This window comes from Centroberyx affinis, unplaced genomic scaffold, assembly GCF_046629955.1.
Source record: "Centroberyx affinis isolate AG114_WGS23_722 - 3 ecotype Tasmania unplaced genomic scaffold, CSIRO-AGI_Caff_v1 ptg008121l_1, whole genome shotgun sequence".
In the NCBI taxonomy this organism is placed as follows: Eukaryota; Metazoa; Chordata; class Actinopteri; order Beryciformes; family Berycidae; genus Centroberyx; species Centroberyx affinis.
In genome coordinates this window covers 1-24074 of record NW_027284049.1, presented here as the reverse complement: position 1 = coordinate 24074, position 24074 = coordinate 1, and the positions used below count along the sequence as shown (strand labels likewise).

Below are 24074 nucleotides of genomic sequence, written 5' to 3'. Positions count from 1 at the left end.
TCAGAAAACGCATCACAACTGGACTCGGTCCTGATTGGCTCCCTCACTGAAGAATGACTGAAATCCGTCCAATCAGGTAAGTTTGCATTTGAACTGAAAAGTCTCCACTCCATTAGAGAAGCCACTGCTGATCCAATTCAGTTTTTAACTAAACTACATTTATTTTCAAAACATCTGGAATAACATTATTCTGATTCTGAGCAGTAACATACTGGATGTTGGGCTACATTGTGGTTATTGGTGCCGTGCTGCAGGTGTTGCTTTAATACAATATTTACAACACCTTTACAGTAGTATCAACCAACTGAACAAAGATACAGGCTTTGGGTTTTAATTTAATAATTTTGTTTCAGCCCTCCTCCATAAAAAAAAAAATAGTTCCCATTTACAAACCAATAAACATCCTTGCTTGCTTCATTCCATTCAACCATATAGTTCAGGACAGTTCTAGAAAGGAACTCAATGAAGCTCCGCAATGAAGAGAAGAGATGAGTTTCAGAGGAGGGGTCAGAAAGCATCACATTGGACAGTCCAGTGTCGATTCCAGTTAATTGCAGTCTTCTTTTTAAATAAATGGAAGGGAGTTGAATTCTTCAAGGCTGCCTGTAATAGGCTATGTAGAATGAATAGCCACATGGGCCTATTACCTTTCCAATCACTTTCACTGGTTTTGGCTCATATTTCAGTATGGACATAAGTAGCACTTGTGAACACTAGCTGCCACTGGACCAGTTGTCTAGGTTTGAGGGAGTGGTTTAAAGCCCTATGAAATAAACAGACCAGAGACCGTGGCTCATGTTATTAACTGTAGGCATCTTTAGTGAACAAAAAAAAGTTGACTCTTTCTTTTCTTGTTTCACAGGTTGCTTGTTCTCTGCCGCTCTAGCTCTTAAAGCAGCAGATACACAATTATTGAGACTATTTTAAGGCTGTAAAATTGCTACATTGCTAATTTAAATCTGTTTTATCTGAACTGACAGTAACCTGGGTTACACCCTCTAAAGAATATCTATCTATCTACCTATCTATCTATCTATCTATCTATCTATCTATCACGCAATTTTCAAAAGGCAAGTGCTAATTCAAAGCTAGATCATCATCCTACAATGTGTTGTATTTAAAACTTGCATCAGTGCAGATGGATTCGTCAGCAACAGCAGTGAAGACCCTGGTAAGTTGATCATTTAATATAAATTATATGATCTCAAGTGTAGTAGTAGCTTACATGGTGCATCTTGACCTGCTGATACTAGCAATCAGGAAGCAACCTTCAGAATAAGTGCTTTTTACTTTTGATACTTATGTGCTTTTCAATACTAACACTTTGATATGAGAGTAGAATTTATAATAGTCATATTGTTATTCCTGCAGGGGTTTATAGTTTTGCTGTAATAGTATCTCTCTGAACTGTATCATAGGATTACTATAGTTCTTTTTCAGGATGTTTCGGTTGCATTTAAACAAAAACTAAAGTTAAGTCCAGTAGTCAAACATGTACAGAGGCTCCTGAAACAAACTGAACTCAATTCCTTCTGCAATTACCCAACATGGCCAGAGGGAGGCGCGCTCACCAAGACACTGCAGCAGGTTCATGAACTAAATTTACTAGAAGCCCACTCCCTGCAAATAAAGAGCGATGATATCTATAATATTTATATCTATATATATATATATATATATATATATATAGATATAAATATATATATATACACACTGTAAAATATACAGTACATATGTAAACACTACCAGTCAGCAGTCTGTCTCCTGACTCAATGTTCTGTTCTTTATTCTCTTAAAGCATTCTGATCTACAGTTTTCTGCTTAAATGTTTGAAATTAGTTTCTTAGTCAAATATAAAGAGTGAAGTTGATCCTATGTATGAATTTCTTTCCAAAGCCTTTGTCTTTCCATCAAGGCAAAGAATCTAAAATATAAGATAGTTTTGATTTGTTTAACACTTTTTTAGTTGCTGCATAATTCCATTTGTGTTATTTCATAGTTTTGAGTCTTTACTGTTATTCTAAATGTGGAAAATAATAAAATAAATAAAAAATGTGGTGTGTCCAAACTTTTGACTGGTAGTGTAAATATGTAATGTGAACACATTCTACACATTTTAAAGAATAAGGCCGGTGTTTTTAATGCATTTCTTACCGTCATCAAATCCTATGAAAATAACAACATCAACAATGTGTTTGCTCTCCTCCCGTTACTTTCTGACTTCCCACGTTCTGTTTTTAGCCGACAACCCGGAAGTCATCGGCTCCAATTGTAAACTAAAAACCTTTAAATTCAGCTCACAAAGACATAGTTTACATTTTAAAAATCGCTAACTGTTACCATGAAAAGTCAGGCTGTTGTAGTTTTTACCAAATCAAATTCAAATGGGAACAAATTCTATTTTCTGTGCTACGGAACTACTTTCCTGAGATGGCAAAGTGTTTACAGCCGGCTTATTACAGTTTTTCTCAGTCACTTTGGTACATTTCTCAGATCAGAATTGAAATTCTCAAAAGTACTTGTTCAACCTCCACATCATCTAGTCACTTGTGCACATCATAAAAGCAATTTCTCATTCTTTTGAACAAATTGCAAATGCTTTGGCACATTCATGCAAATGATTATGTGCAATTGTCTGCTGTTTCCTACATTATCAATTGCTTATGTTGATCAAAATGTATTATACTGGTTCTCTGTTGAATAGTCTTACTCCCCAAAACATCTAGGCATTAGTTCATTGCATAAGTCATTACATGCAAAATGGTTGAACCAGTTGTCATAATCTGTCAAGCATATTTTCTATACATTTCTATTAGACTTTTTTTATAAATGTGTCCTGAATTGATGAATTGCTCTCAGGTGAATCTTGACTTGATTCTCACTAATGAAGGGGAATGTGTGAAGCGTTAGATCAACCAATGATCAACCAGTTCTCTAAAATAGCTCAGAGGTGCATCTCATGAACCTTCAGTTGGTGAGTATATATAGACAGAGCACAACACAGTGTTACAGGACAGGAACGTTAGGTATAGAAAGACTGCACTGTGATTCCCCATACAGTGCTGCATGTACAGTTCTGCCTAAGGGTGTTTCCTATGTTTACATTTCTAATTTTGTATTTTTTTCCTTTGTGCTGTGCAGTGCTGTAAAACAGTTGTGTCTTTTTCTTTTATGTATCTCAGTGACATGGTCTGTCAACAAATTACAGTACAAACAGTAAAAGCGTAAATGTGAATCCTGTCCAGTCTCTTGCAATCAATCTCCCACATACACTAAGGTGTAACTTACAATTTACAATAATTGTCTTCAAAACTTTAGCCATAGTTTACATCAGAACATCCCTCCAGAGTACACTGTTATATTGACAACATGACTAAGCAATTTGACTGTCTTATCCGTACACAATGACACAAGGACTTGTCATTCTGATGCACTGACATGTTCATTGACACACATATTTACTTTTGAGAGATGAACTAAGGATTTTGAGCAAGAGACTGGCTTTTGCAGGTAATCCATGGTGTTTTGCTATTTGTACGAATTGTTTTAAGAAATGCACTTACTGTTTTGCAAATGTTGAGGATGATTCGAGAAATGTACCACAGCGACTGAGAAAAACTGTAAGTTGTTTGAGGAGAAAGTGTTCCGGCCCGGCGCATGGTGATGATGAAATATGATGCAGAGCAGCAGCATGGCTCTGTGACGGGTTTTTAATCGTTTTTTTAAATACAGTGGAGTTCTGTGGCTGCTGGGACATGGCTGCACTGGGCAGCAGCTCCATCAGAATCTGAATCAGAATCTGAATAAAGTTTATTGCCAAGTAAGTTTTCACAGTACAAGGAATTTACTTTGGTATGGAGGTGCATACAGTAAACATAAAAATAATAAAATAAAATAAAAATAATAATAATACAATTAAAATATAATAAAAAAATATAATAAGAAATAAAAATATGTACAAATATATATGTGTAATATAACAATATAACAATATAACTGTTTTTTCAAGCGAATGAAATGTACAGTTTGTACAGTTATGTGCAAATGACCAAAATCATTGCTGATTTTGTTATTTGTAAATAAAAATAAAGATAGAATAATAAAAAGGAAGGAAAGAAAGTAAAATAAAATTGTAAAATATACATATACACACCCAAGCTAAAGTTCTCTTCAGATACAAAACAAACAAACAAAAAACCTTTTAAACGTCTTTAATCTCCGGCTGATTTGTAGTTTCTTGTTTCTTTCATATACAAGACAAGAAATGTAAAAATGAAAGCAACAGTCAGCAAATATACAGTTATGGTAAAGGGTTAGATTATTAAATTGCTCTAAGATGCAAACACTTGCACAGTCGTGTACACACACACACACACACACACACACACACACACACACACACACACACACACACACACACACACACACACACACACACACACACACAACCTATTACTGGACATTCTGACTGACTGGGAGTAAAATCCCACTGAAACTAGATTGGAATTAAACTCCTGCCTCTGTAGAAAAATGTTAATTCCTCTGTTCGACCGCTTGGTGGCGCCATGGATACAAGAAACAGCTGTTCCTGTTCCTGTTCCTGTTCCTGTTCCTGTTCCTGTTCCTGTTCCTGTTCCTGTTCCTGTTCAGCCAAGTGATGCTGAGGGAGAAAAAACTGAAACCTCCTGAGGATTTGAAGTAAAGATCAGAGACATTTCCTCTGTGGTCACAAACCGCTTCACTGCATGAAAACAGGCAGAGAGGAGAGGAGAGATTCAAATTCAAAACAAGAAAATAAAATAGAGAAAATACAAAAGAACAGGTGCAAGAAATAAAACCAGAATACAAGATGCAATAATGAAAGGCTTGTGGAAGTAAAAGAGCTTTTTAAGAAGAAATAATGAAAAAAAAGAAATAAGTCAGATCACTTTTTAAAATAATATCACTTGTTTCAAGAAGAACAATTGTTTTCAATAAAACAAAAGTTTCCCACATTGGCATTTTTTCCCAGGAAAAACAAGAATTCCTGACTAAACAGCAGATAAATCCTTTATTTCAGAGACAAGTTGACACAACAGAGGTTCAGAGCAGAGCTGAATCCACAAGGGAATAAACTTCATGTTTATAATAAAATTATATTTATGAAAGACTTGGAGAAACTGGCTCATTATCTTTCACACACAGAAGCTCTTGCATCACTCAGTCTGCTACTGAGCGTTTAAGATGTATTTTTATTAAAATAACAATATAATAATGATAATAAACTTTATTTATACAGCTCCTTTCTAAAAAAACACAGTTTTTTTTAAGTGCTTCACAGTGTATGAAATGACAAGAAAATAAAACAAAAATAGTAGATAAAATCATGACAATAAATAAGGAATACAATAAATAAATACAAATAAAGCAACATAAAACAAAACACAATAAAATAAACATAAAATTAGATAAAAGAGGAATAAATTACAAAAAGATATAATAAGAGGAAACTTCTGACAGTGCAGCAGCATCACTTTCAAAGAGTCTGAATTCATTTGTGTTGTTTATGAGATTTTGTTTATTGAGTTTGTTGTATAGGTTTATTATTTATTTCATCTTATTGTTATTCTTGTTTTGTTTTTATCTGTTATTTTTTTTATTTTTTACATAAATAAAAATTATCAATCAATCAATCAATCAATCAATCTGAGAGGAAAACCCTGAAAACTTAAAGTGGATCCTGGTCTCGTCTGAACCAGGATCTGGGCTGTTTGTCTTCAGGTTGGAGTAAAGTAGAAATGATCCATGATTTGAATTTAGTAAATAAAGACACAATAAGAGTAAAGTAAGGATGAAAACAAAACTTTGTTGCTGCTGCTACTTTGAGAAATACTGAAGTGAAAAAAGTGAAAATAAATATTAAGGTGCAAAAGAGCAAAAACATAATTTTGTTTCCTGAAACGGAGACAAATCAGTTTAAATGAACTCACCAGGACAGGATTCTGACTTTAATCTCAAAACTCAAATACATTTTTCACATGTGGCCCTAATCCTCTTCCGTAGCTCTTCCAGCTTTAAATCAGTTTGCAGTGAGTTCATGGAGATACTTTTTTTTTTTTTAGCAAAAACTAATTCTGTGTCTGTAAACAGTAATTACCACCGAGTCTTTTACAGATACAAGAGGAAGCAGACCCAGAACGGCCTTCTGGATACAAATATACAGAGGAGGCAGAAGAACACAAATTCCCTACTCAAGTAAAAGTGCAAATACTCATTTAAAAATATACTCTGGTAGAAGTTGAAGTACCGTTTCAAATCCTTTACTCAAGTCAAAGTATAAAAGTACGTGGACTTAAATTTACTTAAAGTATAAAAGTAAAAGTGGTTCTCTAAAAAAAGTCATTTCTAATGTTCTAAACTGGTTTTCTGTTGAGCGTTCCTCTGAATCCAGATGAGAAAGAGTCTGCAGCTCAGATCAGGAACCTGAACCCCAGCAGATGAATTCACGAACGGTAACTCTCTCCTTCCTGTTGCTTCTCTCTCCTGTTGCTTCTCTCTCTCTCTCTCTCTCCCTTTCCCTAATCTTTGGTGTCTCTTTGCTGAACAGGCAGCCGATCACATCTGGCTCTTGATCAGCTGTTTCCGGGATGGAAGCCGTCTGATGCTGAAAATAATTTTTGTTTTTTAGAAAATCAGTCGATGATTTCCTCAGAGTAACGAGTCTGTTTTGAAAATGTAGTGAGTAGAAAGTACAGATTTTTCTTTTGAAATGTAGTGAGTAAAAGTAAAAAGTCTTCAGTGAAAGAAAAACTTAAAGTACATATACTTGAAAATCTTACTGAAGTACAGTAATGAAGTATTTTTACTTTGTTACATCCCACCTCTGCAAATATAACACTGAATAAGTTTATCTGGTGCACTGATGAGCTTCACAGTCCGTTATAAACTTGAATACTATAAAACCTCACAGCTGTCAGTCTGTCCAGTGATGTTCTCTTGTCTCCAGACCTGTCAGCTTCTTTCAGGATATTTTTAGTCAAATTCTCTCTCTGCTCTGGCAGATAATCTGCTGGTTTCAGTAAATTTCACTTGATTCATGCCAATATGACTTCTTCTTTCAAGAAATCATCATAAAACAATGAAGAAAATCTGGAAACAAGAAACTTTCTCCAAGACAATTTCACTTTTACCAAGAAAATGTCCTGAAACAAGTTACATTCTCCTGGAAAAAAAGTCTCATTTGTTGAAACCGGTGAAATGATCTGTCAGAGCAGTGAGATGATTTCACTAAAAAACATCAGCTAAAATAATCTTGATGAGTCTGCAGACAACAGGAAGTAAGTTTGTCAGGTTGTGGAGTGTGATGACCATGAAGCTAAAGAACAGACTGTCTGCTTTAAACATCATTTCAGCCGGAATTTAAAGATGCTTTTCACTTTCTACAAGTGGAAAAGTCCAGAGACTCATTCAGGTTACTTTCAGTTCTCTCTCTCTCTCTGTCTCCCTCTCTCTCCCTCTCTCTCTCTCTCTCTCTCTCTGTCTCCCTCTCTCTCTCTCTCTCTCTGTCTCCCTCTCTCTCCCTCTCTCCCTCTCTCTCTCTCTGTCTCCCTCTCTCTCCCTCTCTCTCTCTCTCTCTCTCTCTCTGTCTCTCTCTCTTCTCTCTCTGCTTTAAACATCATTTCAGTCTGAATTTAAAGATGCTTTTCACTTTCTACACATCATTCTTATTTTTAAGTGGAAAAGTCCAGAGACACATTCAGGTTACTTTCAGTTCCCTCTCTCTCTCTCTCTCTCTCTCTCTCTCTCTCTCTCTCTCTCTCTCTCTCTCTCTCTCTCTCTCTCTCTCTCTCTCTCTCTCTCTCTCTCTCTTCTCTCTCTCTCTCTCTCTCTCTCTCTCTGCTTCCCTCTCTGTCTCTCTCCCTCTCTCTTCTCTCTCTTCTCTCTGTCTCTCTCTCTTCTCTCTCTGCTTCTTTCTCTCTCTCTTCTTTGCTTCTGTTTCTCTCTCTCTGCTTCTTTGTCTCTCTCGCTCTCTCCCCTCTCTTTGCTTCCTGCTCTCTGCCTCTCTCTGCTTCTCTCTCTCTTCTCTCTCTCTGTGTCTCTCTCTCTCTTCTCTCTCTCTCTCTGTGTCTCTCTCTCTTCTCTCTCTATCTCTCTCTTCTCGCTCTCTGTGTCTCTCTCTCTCTCTTCTCTCTCTCTCTCTATGTGTCTCTCTCTCTTCTCTCTCTATCTCTCTCTTCTCTCTCTCTGTGTCTCTCTCTCTCTTCTCCCTCTCTCTCTGTGTCTCTCTCTCTTCTCTCTCTATCTCTCTCTTCTCGCTCTCTGTGTCTCTCTCTCTCTTCTCTCTCTCTCTCTGTGTCTCTCTCTCTTCTCTCTCTATCTCTCTCTTCTCGCTCTCTGTGTCTCTCTCTCTCTTCTCTCTCTCTCTCTGTGTCTCTCTCTCTTCTCTCTCTCCAAACAGGAGAAAGGAATGCAGAAAGGAAACAGTCCTTATAAGAACAAGGGAGGCGGGACGAAGCTCTAGTAATAAAACTGAGTTCAGCAGCGTCACACGACTCAAGTGTCCAGACAGGCTTGTGGAGCTCACACACACACACACAGAGAGAGAGAGAGAGAGTCAAGAAGAAGAAGAAAAGTAAAGAAGAAGAAATCAACAAATCAAATGAATGTTGGCACCATGCCGCTCCAGGCTGTTTGGGACTCGGTCCTCGGATACTCCTCTCTCCTCAGATCCCCGTTCTTCCCGGTGTTCTTCTCCCTCTCCGTCTACCTCTTCTTCTGCCTGCCCTTCGTCCTGCTGGACCTGCTCTCCTCCCGCTCCGCTCTGGTCCGGAGCTTCAAGATCCAGCCGAAGAGCGCGGCGAGCTGGGAGACGATGAGGAGCTGCCTGGCCCTGGCGCTCTACAACCACCTGGTCTACATCTTCCCGGTGACGGTGCTGCACTGGTGCTGGAGGCCGGTCTCCCTGCCCCGGGAGGCCCCCGGGCTCCTGGGCCTGCTGTGGGGCTGCCTGGCCTGTCTGCTGCTGTTCGACTTCCAGTATTTCGTCTGGCACCTGCTGCACCACAAGGTTCCCTGGCTCTACCGCACCTTCCACAAGGTACCAGACAAACCCTTCAGTTCATCCCTGAAAACCTCCTTCATTTCTCATTAGAAATAACAAAGCTTTAATAAAGTGAGATTAGTATCGTGGGTTTAGAAGGGATTGATCCATGGGTTGGTTCATAGAGATGCTGTCGCTTAATTTAAGGGATTTTTTTATGCCTTTTGTGCAGGTTTACAGGTTCATTAAGAGGAGATTCACTGGAAAAGTTCTTGTCTGCCTGCAATTTTCATTAATGTAGAAAGTAAGGAGTCAAGGTGTTTTCATGGGATCTCCTCTATTAATAACTCCCATAATTAATTTTAAGGAGATGTTGCATGAATTAAGGTAAATTAATGAAAATGTAAGGTTATTTTAAGGGATTACTGGTTCCCTATCTACTCGTTTTACCTTCTTTATCTATTATAACACGACTTCTGCAAAGCTGCTATAACGCCTCACATCTTTAAGAAATGTGTGAAAACTCTTTAAAAAATATCAGTGAATCTCTGATTATTATTATTATTTTTACATTAACTTAAGGAAGCGTTTAACTTTTAAATTGGTCGACTGTTGGAAACACTTCACCTGAACCTTTACAGACTGCTTTAGCTGTTCACCTGTTTTTGTTTTTTATCAGTCGGTGTACATGGTGTTGCACAAAAGATTGATTTTGAAATAAGTTGATTCTGCCATAAACACCACACCTATTGTTGTGGTCTAAAAACTTAATTTGCCTTAATTTGGTGTATTGTGTAACTGCCATTGCACTCATCTTTATATACAATATCTAATATTATACCTGGACATTTCCATCACATCTTATTAACAATCTATCTTTTCTATCCTCCTGTGTTTATGTTTTTTACATTGTTAAATATCGGTCCAACTTGTAGTTAATGAAGCCATGTCATTAACCGTGACTCCTCCCCCTCAGGTCCACCACACCCACACCGCCACCTCCGCTCTCACCACCGAGTACTCCGGCGCTTGGGAGACTCTCTGCCTGGGCTTCTTCGCCGCCATCAACCCCTTCATCCTCGGCTGCCACCCGCTGACGGAGCTGGTCTTCTTCGTGTTGAACATCTGGCTGTCGGTGGAGGACCACTGCGGCTACGACTTGCCCTGGGCCACGCACCGCCTGGTGCCCGGCGGGCTGTACGGCGGAGCGCCTCACCACGACCTGCACCACCTCAAGTTCAGGTCCAACTACGCCCCCTACTTCACGCACTGGGACCGCCTGGCCGGGACCCTGCACCGGCACGAAGACTGAACTGATCCAGGGGGTTTCTGAACTGATCCAGGGGGTTTCTGAACGGACCGAGGGGGTTTCTGAACGGACCGAGGGGTTTCTGAACGGACCGAGGGGTTTCTGAACTGATCCGGGGGTTTCTGAACGGACCCGGGGGTTTCTGAACGGACGCGGGGGTTTCTGAACCGATCCGGGGGTTTCTGAATGGACCCGGGGGTTTCTGAACTGACCCGGGGGTTTCTGAACTGATCCGGGGGTTTCTGAACGGACCCGGGGGTTTCTGAACGGACCCGGGGGTTTCTGAACGGACCGAGGGGTTTCTGAACTGACCAGGGGGTTTCTGAACGGACCGAGGGGTTTCTGAACGGACCGAGGGGTTTCTGAACTGATCCGGGGGTTTCTGAACGGACCCGGGGGTTTCTGAACGGACGCGGGGGTTTCTGAACCGATCCGGGGGTTTCTGAATGGACCCGGGGGTTTCTGAACTGACCCGGGGGTTTCTGAACTGATCCGGGGGTTTCTGAACGGACCCGGGGGTTTCTGAACGGACCGAGGGGTTTCTGAACTGACCAGGGGGTTTCTGAACGGACCGAGGGGTTTCTGAACGGACCGAGGGGTTTCTGAACTGATCCGGGGGTTTCTGAACGGACCCGGGGGTTTCTGAACGGACGCGGGGGTTTCTGAACCGATCCGGGGGTTTCTGAATGGACCCGGGGGTTTCTGAACTGACCCGGGGGTTTCTGAACTGACCCGGGGGTTTCTGAACTGACCCGGAGGTTTCTAATCTGACTTTACCAACTGGGACCGGCTGTTCTGGAACCTGCACAAGCACAAAGACTGAACTGGACAGGCGATCTGTGAGATGACTGAATGGTTTCTGAACTGTCTGAGCTGTTTCTGAACTGAATAACTGATGAGTCGTTTCTGTGGACTAAAACGGGCCGGACAGCAGTCTTCAAGGTTTTAGTCCTTCAGCTGACGCTCTCATCCGGAACAGGCAGAGGTTCGGTGCCTTGCTCCAGGACACTTCAGCAGAACAGGCATCAAACCGGTCCTGTAAAAACACTGGAACCATATAAAGCTGTTGACTCAGGCTTCTTGGGGCTTGTGTGGGACTTTCTGAGTCTTCTGGCAGCCGACCGGCCCGTCCCGCCGAACCCTCGGCCCGAAATGAAAACTGTAAATCTGCGTTCACGCCGTCTGCAGCCAGACCACCGGGACAGGGTCTGAGGCTGAGCTGGATGAGCCGCTTTCCACTCCGACACACAGAACATCTCCGGCTGTAGAAAATGAAATGAAGGGAGTTTGGTGTTTGGTTTCTGGAGCTGCTGCTGGTCTGAACGCAGGAGTACTGTAACTAGAACACAGTAATCAGTAATCTGAAACAGAGTAATACTTAATACTGATGTAACAAACATAATGGGCATAACAATTTCTGTAATACTTTTTGTATTACAGAAATATAGAGATAATCTTTTACATTAAAAGAAGAAGAAGTGGCAAAGTGCGGGACACTGTGCAGCGGCGGATGTTTGTATATTTATGAATCATCGCAGATATTTACCAATGCTATTTATTTAATATTATTTATTTATTGATTACCTACAAGTATTTCATATATGAGGCGCTTCTTGTGCGATTGCAATCTATGGGTTAGTTATTCTAGATTATATGACAAAACTTTATTCACACTGTACAGGATGTAGCTGGTCAGTAAAGAGATTTCTGTCTTAATGAAAACTTCAACTCTTCTTCGTTGGGTTTGTGTCGAGTCACTTTGACTGAAACTAAACTGATGAGTGAATCTTCTTTCAATGCTGTGACAGTTCTGATTATGGAGCTTTTATTTTGGAAAATCATCTTCCATTCATTTAGTTTCTTTGGAAGCAAAGAAGAAGAAGAAGAAAGTCAGTGAGCAGCTGGGAGGAGAGTGTGGCAGTGTGGGGGAATACTGGATGTAAAAAGTAAAAAGGAAGTGATTTAGATGGAGAGAGAATGTGAATTGAAAAGTCCTGTGTAAGTGCTACAGATGGCAGCAGGTGAAATGTATTCTGCTGATTGAGACTGTGAACTGTGATCGGTTTCACAATCAATCACAAAATATTTGGGAGAAAAAAAGCAAGAGCAGAACGTTTTTAACGCAAGAAAACAAACAAACGTGACTGAAAATCTGACTGATGACCGATTTTTATTTTTTAATCGACTGTAAATGTTTCTATGCTTCAGACTGTGGCTGAAATGTGACTTTTTGTACACAGTGAATGTTTATATGCTGAAGAGTGTCAGACGGCTGCAGTATTATTACAAAAGTCTCCGTCTGGAAAAAAAACTTTACGAGCAACAATAAATCCAAGTGAAAGAAAGTTTCCTGTGTTGCGTGTTGCCTCTCTCTCTTTCATAAATCTCAGTTGTTTTGTTTGTATATTTTCTTTGATTTACACCGGGAGAAACTAGAAAAATCAGCTTCCTAACCCAGTGTGACCCGGATCTGGTGGTTTTACTGCTGGTTTTATACAGAACCAGATCAGATGCTGGTCCTGTAGGGAATGATGCAGTGAAAGTCTCTCACTGCACTGGCAGATAATCTGCTGGTTTCAGTAAATTTCACTTGATTCATGCCAATATCAATCAGTCAAACTTTATTCATATAGCACCTTTCAAACAAATCAAATGCAATTCAAAGTGCTTCACAAGCGACTGACAAAACGTAGGATGTTAAAAATGGATTTAGAGACTAATAACCAAAACAACCAAAAACCCCAAAAAGTTAATTGACAAAGACAACAATAAAAGACGGGTGATAATAAAAGATAAATAATAAAAAATAATTCAAGCAATAAAAATAACAATAAAAATGAAATTATGAAGTACTACACAAAATCAATTGAATATAGTAAAACAGTAAAATGTTAATCAAATGAAATAGAATAAAATAAATAATAATGATAATAAATAAAATAAGTATAAATACTAAAACCATTAAATTATTATTATTTTCAGCTCCTATAGCCTAATAAATAAACAATAAATCAGCCACAATTAATTCAATATGACTTCTTCTTTCAAGAAATCATCATAAAACAATGAAGAAAATCTGGAAACAAGAAACTTTCTCTGAGACAATTTCACTTTTACCAAGAAAATGTCCTGAAACAAGTTACATTCTCCTGAAAAAAAAAAAAAAGAAAAGTCAAATTTGTTGAAACCGGTAAAATTATCTGTCAGTGCAGTGAGATGATTTCACTAAAAAAATCCTAAAATGAGCTTGATGAGTCTGTCAGGTTCTGCAGTTTGTAACAAGACCGATTTAAAACAAACCCAGTGAAAACCCAATTATGTGCAGAGGAGTTTTCATTTAGAGATGGATAGAGATGGATATCTAGTACTTTATTTATCCCAGAGGCACATTTTGTTTTTACAGCTGCAGCCTTCACTCTTCCTGCAGAACCAGGTTCTTCAGATTTGATTTCACAACAAGACAAGTGGTTTAGATTTGAGGATGATAATTGTGATAATTGATGGTTTGTGTTAGCTGGAAACTAAGGTGGAGCTCAACCAGATGACAAATTACAGAAGATGGCCTGGAGGTAAATCATTTTACGCAAGAGTGAAGCTTAATGTGTGACGGATGAAATATTAATGTGTGTGTGTGTGTGTGTGTGTGTGTGTGTGTGTGTGTGTGTGTGTGTGTGTGTGTGTGTGTGTGTGTGTGTGTGTGTGTGTGTGTGTGTGTGTTGTGGCGGCTTGACGGAGTCGACTGGCTGGTGAAGTGTCAGTGTGTCTGTTAGAAGTCAAACACACAACAGACACATAAAACTCAATCATGCTCCTTCACAACACTGTGCAAGAGTTTTCTGTCAGGTTTGAGCAAAACACACAAACAAACAAGACAGCGACCACAGAACCTGAATCAGTCTGAGTCTGGAACAGTTCAGCTCCTAAAAAAATATATAATTCAATGAAATCTCTGTTCCTTGTTCTTCCAGATAATGAAATCCAGACCACAGTTCAAAAAGGCAGATAACAAAAAAAAACTGAATTATGTTTATTGCTTATTGCAACAATGTTTTTTTTTATGAAGTAGAGCTGTCGGAGTTTCAATAAGTCTGAGACGTTGCAGTGTGTGTGTGTTGTGTGTGTGTGTGTGTGTGTGTGTATGTGTGTATGTATGTGTGTATGTGTGTGTGTGTGTGGACTGAGGAACAAAATCAATATTGCAGGGTGACCAGAGCCTCGTCAGTGAGGAGATAATGAGGTGAATGTTGGACTGCTGGAGCCACAGATTAATCGTTGGTAACACTTTACAATAAGGGTTTATAAACTATTAAATAATGTATAAATTAATACCTTAGTTAACATGAACACCATTAGTAAATTATTACCAGACACATTAGTTAACTGTTAATAATCGTTTGGCTGCAGAACACTGTGAGAAATCTGATGGACGGTTTCTGCTTTTTTTTCCCAGCTGTACAAAGAGAAGCTCTGTGAACTTTAATGGTTTAATGGAGCGATGGAGGCTGTTCCTCCAGCCACAGACAGGCCGACCTGTCAGTCAGACCAGGACCAGGACCAGGACCAGGACCAGGACCAGGACCAGCAGGAGGACCAGGACCAGGACCAGGACCAGGACCAGGACCAGGAGGAGGAGGAAGGATTTCATCATCAAGACTGGAGTTCACTTCACATCACTGTTTTTCTCATCTCTTTTCTTTTGTCTTTTATTCTCCTGTTTCTACTGTCTTATCATCATCATCTCTCTATCTCTCCCTCTCTCTCTCCCTCTCTCTCTCTCACTCCGTCTCTATCTCTCTCTCTCCCTCTCTCTCTCTCTCCTTCTGACACTCTCTCTCTATCTAAAGTTGGAGTTTCCCAGCTCTCATGGGACCCAGCCCATGTTTACACTCAGGTAATCATTTGCAAATGCAGTTTCACTCAGCGTGTGTGTGTGTGTGTGTGTGTGTGTGTGTGTGTGTGTGTGTGTGTGTGTGTGTGTGTGTGTGTGTGTGTGTGTGTGTGTGTTGGGAATTCACACATCCAAAACTAATGAAGAAACAGTGAGGCAGTTTGCCTCACTGTGATGCTCATATTTCATATTTAATCATCAGTTTTTGTGCACAAACTATAACCTGCCTGTAAGCTGCAGGAGGCGAGAAAACTATCAGCTAGTTTTCACTTGTTTTGTCGATTTTCCACAGATTTTAGTTTTGGAACAAGGAAATATAGTTTGAGTTTGTTTTTTAACTAAAACCACTACTACAACTACTACTACTACTGCTACTACTACTACTACTACTACTACTACTACTACTGCTACTACTACTACTACTACTACTACTACTACTACTACTACTACTACTGCTACTACTACTACTACTACTACTACTACTACTACTACTACTACTACTGCTACTACTACTACTTCTACTACTACTGCTACTACTACTACTGCTACTACTACTACTGCTACTACTACTACTGCTACTACTACTACTACTACTGCTACTACTACTACTACTGCTACTACTACTAAAACTACTACTACTGCTACTACTACTACTACTACTTCTACTACTACTACTGCTACTACTACTGCTACTACTACTACTTCTACTACTACTGCTACTAAAACTACTACCACTACTACTACTACTGCTACTACTACTACTACTGCTACTACTACTAAAACTACTACTACTGCTACTACTACTGCTACTACTACTACTTCTACTACTACTGCAACTACAACTACTAGTGCTACTACTACTGCTACTGCTACATAAGGATTGTGTGTGTGTGTGTGTGTGTGTGTGTGTGTGTGTGTGTGTGTGTGTGTGTGTGTGTGTGTGTGTGTGTGTGTTCCTCTCTATGACTTCATGTAGGAAGTGTCCCAGTTGGGACTTCAGCCTCTGACTCATGGGCTCTCTGGCGCTGTGTATCTGAGCGGAGCAGCAGTCTGTTCCTGCTTCTCTTATCAGAGCGCCGCTCGCCGACTGACTCATGAAACATTTTAAATTGTCGAGTTCCTCAGAATATCTTGATCCATTCAGACGTAAACAAGCTGTCAGATCTGGGTTTGTCTGCTCCTTACATTTTCCACAAAACTCTCTGATGTGAGGAAGTTTATTTAAGATTCACGTTTATTTATGAAGCACATTTCACAGAGCAAAGTCACAAAGTGCTTCACAACAGTAAAATTGTTAAAATAAGACAAGAAAATCATAAAAAAAAATATAGATAATATAATATAATATAATAACAATATTAACAATAAGACATAAAACACAATAATAAGACCAGAAAACAGTAAAACACAGTAAGATGACAAAGGCGGTCTGGACAGAGGCACTGTGGTTCTTTTACATCACTCTCTCTTTGTGTTTTAGTGTATGTAAAACACTTGTGCCATACAAATAAAGTTATGGTTATGATTAATATTACTATTATTATTACAGTGGATATCAGAAATCTACTCACACTTTCGAATGTTCTTGTCTTTATTGCCTTGAGGCCCTGAAGCTCATTAAATTTGACTTTGTGTCTTTCATTTGGATTTTATAAACAGCAAATGAGGGTCAAGTAAAAACAAAAAGCTCATTTCTCTTTCCTAGAGCGATACTCTGCAACACAGAAACTGGCAGCGCAATCCTGGAAATAACTGTTGACTTCCTTCAGCTTTCTGTTTTGCAATGTGATTAGTTAAGTTTTAACTGTTACTCATTATAACAGTTTACAGTCACACAGCCGAGGTGATTCAGCGTTCTGCTTTCAATACACAGATCAGCCTCGTGTCTTTTATATTGATTTTACTGCTTAACATTAGAGTTTGATCATTATGGGTTTTTGAACACCGATATCGTTGGATTGAAACAACTGATTGACATTTGAAATTGTGTGTATTTGTGTGTGAATTTAGCATCAGCATCTTCTTGTCAGGGTGGAAAATTCTCTGAAACATTTAGAGACTAAAACTCTCCACTGAAACCCAGGATACTAATACTAATAAAACATATTCATCCAAACTCGGGTGTCACTAGAATCAGTTCAGGTTCAGTTCTTCCCATAGACAACTAGCACAGTATTGATCTATTCTACAATCAATATGCTATCAATCAAGCTTCATCAGGTCAGACTGGAGCAGACCAGTTTAATAAAAGCACAATTTCAGCAAACTGACTCAGATCAGTCTGACTCCAGATATTATATCCAAATGAAAATGTAAAAAGTGAAAATAAAAACCTGAACATTTGAAAGTTTCTGTAGACGTCAATATCCTGCGTGGGCGAATCAGGGCATTTCTGATTTCTGAAATACTGAGAAAAAACTCAGAATTTCTGAGATTAAAGTCAGAAAACTCTAAAAAAAAAACAAAAAAAAAAACACTGAATGATAACCTACCAAATTCATAAATTTCACTATCTAGATCAGTTCACCTGGTTCAAGTGAAGCAGCGTGGTTTCTTGACAAAAACAAAATTTTTCATTTTTTTCTTGCAAATTTCTGACTTAGAGTGACACTGATACACTGTTCAAAAACTTAAAACAGTGGCGCCCCATCAGAGCCTCGTCAGTGAGGAGAATATAAGAGAGAAGGAGGTGAACGTTGGACTGTTGGAGCCTCAGTTTAATCGTTTGGCTGCAAAATATTTGGATTCTGCTGCAGAGACGTTTGGAGAAATTTGATGGAAATGTTCGTTGCTGTAAAATCAGTAGTAGCTCTGTTACAAACTCCATGAAGTGTCCTGCAGAGCGTGATTCACTTTGTGTTTTGACGTATTTCTGAATGAAACAGGCAGTTAGGGAGGGAAGCGTCAGTGGGAGGGGCTTATTTGAATATTAATGAGATATGGAAGAAGCGGTTGTGGAGGAATATTCTCCGCCTCCGTCTTGCCATCTGGGAAAAGATTTTTTAGGTGAAGCAGCCAGAAACAAAAACACAGTTTCGTGCATGTTGCAGCTGAACTGAGCTGCATGCTGGGAAAAAAAAAGTTGCTTTTCATTTCACGGAGTCTTTGGTCTTCTAGTTTGGCCCAATCCCAGTGTCCCCCTACAGACCGGGCCTGAGCCTCACAGACTGAACTGAGTCTCCTGTGTTCAGCTGTAGATTCTGAGTGTGAGGAGTCATGAGGCTCCAGACGGTTCAGGAGGAGCGGGACGGCACTTTGTGGCGTCACGTGTTGCCATGACGACGTCAGACGTTACTATCTCCCGTCAATTAATCAATTTGTAATTTACTCTTTGTTTTCACTTTTGTCTAAACAGCATTATTAAGCTAAAATGAAAAAAATGTTGATGAATAATGTTAAGTAGCCCTAGGTATATGTTTTGTAACATCGCAAAGTTTATACTGTGCTAATGGATGTAGAAAATACTCTTCAGTCTACTAGAGGTTAACCTGCACTACATCATTACAATATGTAAAATATGTTAAAAAAAAAAAAGAAAAAAAAAAAAAGAAACAGTAGGTACAGGTAGTAGTATGTTGAAAGCAAACGGTACTTTTAATAAAGCTTAATGAGCACAAATAAGCACATAAAGGCTATATGACATGCTGCTTATGTTCAGCATCTAACATCCTTCTTAAACGTTTAGGAAAACTTAACTTTCTTTTTCTCAAATGAGCTGTTTATTCTGTTTATTCTGTTTATTCTGTTTATTCTGTTTATTCTGTTTATTCTGTTTATTCTGTTTATTCTGTTTTAATGTTGCAATGTTTTCCCTTTTAACTGTATCTTGCATGTAGTTTGATCCTTTCATGTCTGTTTCTCTCTAAGTTCTTGTTAATTTTTTTTTGTGGTTATTTTTCCTTAATTATGTTTTTTTTTTTTCTTTTGTATCGGGTGTATTGGCATAACGACTGAATTTTGTGGTGAACTGTTCCTTTAAGTCCTTTTAACACTTTAACACTCTGATCCTCTAGATTTCAAAGATATTGGATGATGAACTTCAGGTGATGATTTGTTCTGAATCTGTCCACAGTGGAAGGACCGGCCGGCCTGACTCACTGCTGCTGAGGGACCCCGACTCCCTTGTCTAAACATTACTCATTATGCCCCACTGAGTCTAATTAATTGGAAAACAAAAGAAACTTGTTACTCACCCTCCTGCTTCATTCCACACATTCCATGACACACACACACACACACACACACACACACACACACACAGGTCTAGATAAGAACCAAGTTCATTTGTAACCTTAAGACTTAGTAGTCTTGTCGGGACTGGTCCATTTCTACACACACACACACACACACACACACACCTGGCCTAGTTTTCAGTGTGTAAAGACAGAGATTCAAGGTGAGCACTAAGTTTCAGCTTTTCTTTACGGGCGGCAAAGACAATTATCAGTTTTGTCTTTATTTAGTTGGAGGAAATCCAATCACTGATTTGTTTAATGCAGTGAAGCAGTGAATCTACAGGACCATCGTCACTCTGTGAAAGAGCTTTGTAAATTTGGCTGATAAGCCGGATAATTATAGTGAGCAATTTTTTTTATTTTGCATAATTTTGCGTAACAGGAGCATGTACAAGTTGAATAACTGAGGCCCGAGGATCGAACCTTGGGGAACTCCACAGGTCATGCTGATTCTTCATACTACTTGATACTCGGTTACCGATGGAGACAAAATAGTTCCTGTCCTGCAGATACTTGAACCAATTAAGGACTGAGCCAGAAAGTCCAACCCAGCTTTGCAGTCTGTCTAGCAGTATTGTGTGGTCTATGGTGTCAAAAGCAGCACTAAGATCCAGTAACAGTAGAATCTGTTTTTTTCCGGAAACAAATGTTATTTAGAACCTTGATAAGGGCAAACTCTGTTACTGTGCATTAAACCCACGGGTTCCCTCACACCTTTAGTGTGTGTAAGATGAGATGAGATGAGATGAGATGAGATGAGATGAGATGAGATGAGATGAGATGAGATGAGATGAGATGAGATGAGATGAGATGAGATGAGATGAGATGAGATGAGATGAGATGAGATAAAATGCACAGCAGCAATGTGACGGACAATACCAAAGAAGTAAAGTATGTCAAGTACAGGTAATAAAGAAATAAAGGAAATAGATCTGAATCTGAATATGGGATGCGCAGTGTGAAACATGTCTGACCATTCTGCTTTGTAGAAACGAGATATTTGTTAAACCAGTAAATTGGCAACAAGGCATGCGGTCAATTTATGGCACCTTGTGTTGATTAGTTACGGTAAGCTTTCAGTGTGTGTGTGTATATAGAGCTGCTGCACATGTGTTCATTAAATTACAATGCCTGTATTGTCATTATTAGATCATGTAAGCTAATGGGAAAAAAAATGTTTTCCCGTTTTCTCTGGAAAGTTTGGGTGGGAATTCCCAGGAATCCGCCTCCCGCTGCTAAACCCTTTCTACTGCCGTGTGAACACAATGGGCACTAGATGTGTTATGAAGGAAACACACACACACACACACACACACACACACACATACACACACACACACTCCGGCCTCTGATGACTCTACTGTTCTTGTTCATTGTCCAGACCCTCTCTCTCTCTCTCTCTCTTCCTGCCCGGCAGACCAGCAGAAGGCCGTTTACTGGAAACCCACAAACACACCAGAGCAGGAAGATGAATGAGTAATAATTAGTATATACTGTATATATATACTGTATATAGGTTTAGGGTTAGCAAATACAGTAAGAAAAATAAAGATGCTATTACATTTTCAGCAAAGCCTCACAGTGTGCAGTTGATTAATATGGACTGATATATTATATATATATTATAATATTTATACAAATTATTATTATTCAGAAATTAAAGACAAAACCTCATGAATATTCATTGCTAATATCACATTCCACCACACTACACATGTGAAAAACGGGAACAGCTGCTAAACAAAGTTGTTATATTTACTAATTTGAATATACTGTATACACAGAGTACATATACTGTATATATGAATTCACATAAGTTCTTCTTATACAGTCAGTCAGTGCCTGTGAACTCTTTCCTAAAACTAGAAATCAGAGAGAAAACCCTTGAATTTGTCATTTCACTGGGATGTAAAATAAGTCACTGCTCCATTGACAGTGAATGGGGCTCAACTGAGATTTCTGTGTGAGTTCTTGCAGCCAGATGAGGTTTAAAGTCTGGTTCAAACCTGTTAGAAACACTAGAATATGAACTTCACTTTGGTGTGATGACTCAACTCATCATTTTAAGGCTCATCGTCAAGTCAGTGTCGCAATTTCAAGAGTCAGTTCTCCAGTTTCTAGTTTTAGAGAAGAGCGGGGGAAGTTCACAAACACTGACTGAACTGTTCTGGGACAGAGGAAGATTGTGTCTTATCTTAAAATTGGCAGCATTCCCCCAAACAAGATATTGGTCTGAATGTGAAAATCTCTCACTGACTGCCAGACAAAAATAGCAGAAGCAGCCTGATCTGCCTGACGATGTTTCCAGCGAAGACGGAAGTGAGACTCGTCGGTTCGCCTGGTGCTTCCCCGTCACTTTCCCAAACTTTCACTAGAGGTTAGAGGAAGTGACCGACAAGCCTGACTCATTTCCTTCTGTTTCCTTCCTGATCTCCGCTGAAAGCCGGAGCCTGTGGACTGTCAACAGCTGTCAGGGTTTCCAGAGATGTGATCAAGTCGACTTCGCTCGAGTTCCAAGTCAGTCTCAAGTCTAAATGTAGATCACCAAGTCAAGTCCATGTCATTAAAGTCAAGTCTCAAGTCTAAATGTAGAACAGCAAGTCAAGTCAGAACAAATCAAGAGTCCAGTATCAATTTAATATCTTAAAGAAAACTAAATATCTAGGACTTTTCAATGCAATATGGTTTTAATAGGATAAAAACTTGGTAAGAGCATCATGAGTTTGATTTCTAAAATCAGTTTCAACTTCAATAAATTCAATCATTCCATACAAATTCAGAAAACAATTTAAATTCAGTCGTCTGCTGGAACAAATCTCATCACTTTCAATCTGAGTCATTTACACAAACACAAGATCTCAAGTCAAGACTTTAGAAACCTTTTCAAGTCATCAGAGTACAAGTCAGAGTCAAGTCCCAAGTCACCAGAACCCAAGTCAAGTCAGGTCTCAAGTCTTCTCTTCATGCATCAAGTCAAGTCTCAAGCAATTAAAGAGTCTGACTCGAGTCCAAGTCATGTGACTCGAGTCCAAGTCATGTGACTCGAGTCCAAGTCATGTGACTCGAGTCCCCACCTCTGGTATTTTTTCACAAGTTCATTCGGAAATGAATCCCCACCATCTGGAATAAGAGACACTTTACATACATTTACTTAAAAAATCACTGACAGCAAAACAAATGGCACTTTTAAAGACACAGAGCACTCATTATAACCCTGACCCTTCTGCTGGGGCAGGGGGTTCATGGACCGACATGATGAAACCTTTTCAATTCATTTCAACATTTAACTGCTTTTTTGGTCCTTCGTCCCGCCGCCTGTCGCCTCGCCTCCTCAGAGCCACGATCTGCGATCCAAATGGAAAGGAGAAGAAGAAGAGTAGGGTTTGGACGCTTTGGATGGTTGGGTTGACGCGGCCAACAAGGTTTCTTTGTAGCCATGTTTCAGGTGTGCTCTGCAGTAAACAGAGTGATGACATCCCAGAATGCATCAGGAGATCGGGGCGTGGCCTGCTGACCTGCTCTCTCACGCCCCTTTTCCACCAAATTAGCTCTGGTTCTTGAACCGGTTCCGTTCAGGATTCTTGGAACCTTGGTGCTATCTAGTGAACCGGCCCACGTTTCCACCAGTTTTGAGCGGAACCATTGTGATCAAGTCTGAGTCATCAGGAGGCCGAGGCACAACGCACAGGAAGTAAACAGTAGCAGCAAGATGGCGGATCACATTGATTACCTGCGAGCTTTTGTTCTGTTATACCTGTAGAATAAGACACGCCCACTGATGTCGTCACGGTTCGCACTTGAAAACCTGCTATTTTTTGGTTCCAGATGGGAACCAACTTCTCGGGTTTCCGAACCAATTTATTTTTGTTTTTGTATTTTATTTAATGCTCCGAACGGTTCAGAATTAGGAGACTGTGGAGCAGCAGCGAGCCTTTCCCAAACCTAAACCAAGTTGTTCTACTTGCCTAAACGTAACCGTTAGCCGACCTTTGGAACGTAATTCAATTTGTGGTGGAGAAACGATATTGTCACATAATTTGTGTCCACAGCACATAAATCGGCGTCCGGAGTTCGTGTTCATTTCACATATCTGTGCGAGATCATGTTGAAATGGCTAGTATCTTGAGTTATGGTGTGTGTGTGGGGGGGGGGGGGGGGTGGGGGGGGGGGGGGGGGGGTTGCATCACTTTAACAGACCGGATCACACAGCTGCAGACATTTAGATTATCTACTGGTTTCCAGTAAATGTGTTGCAAATGCTCAGAGTCACAAGCCTCAGTGAGTCTCTGTGGCCCGGCTGGAGCCTCGCTGCGGTCATCCTCACATTCACATGAAGTGTTTCCTGAGTCAGTCTGAATCACAGTGAGACTACCGCTGAATCCATATCTAACGCCAAATCTTAAAGCTCCAGTAAACATTTTCTCCTTGAGGCAGAAAGTGTACTGATCCAGCACCTGTCACTCATCTTGATGATGTCATCCAGCCTGAGGTAAAATAAAGAGATGTACGTGAAAACATGCATCTGCAGTAACTGTGAGAAGAGCTGGAGACAAAAATGGAAAAGCGTGATGTCTCATCACAGACGGAGAGATTTCTGAGATGTTTCTCCTTCCTGACACATTA

The 24074-nt window shown here is 39.7% G+C and overlaps 1 protein-coding gene across 1 annotated transcript; it reads left to right on the top strand.

Moving 5' to 3' along the window:
- The first annotated feature begins 8549 nt into the window (after positions 1 to 8549).
- Positions 8550 to 10561, top strand: LOC139640005 (cholesterol 25-hydroxylase-like protein). The gene is made up of 2 exons (XM_071514167.1): positions 8550 to 9076; positions 9996 to 10561. Exons 1-2 carry the CDS (start codon positions 8639 to 8641, stop codon positions 10329 to 10331), a joined length of 774 nt encoding a protein of 257 aa, XP_071370268.1. The 5' UTR covers positions 8550 to 8638; the 3' UTR covers positions 10332 to 10561.
- The last annotated feature ends 13513 nt before the right edge of the window (positions 10562 to 24074 follow it).

Bases quoted from the DNA above. Each gene is read 5' to 3' on its own strand.
- LOC139640005 (XM_071514167.1), top strand. From the start codon at position 8,639: ATGAATGTTGGCACCATGCCGCTCCAGGCTGTTTGGGACTCGGTCCTC. The intron at 9,077-9,995 runs GTACCAGACAAA...CCTCCCCCTCAG, and splicing joins TCTACCGCACCTTCCACAAG to GTCCACCACACCCACACCGC.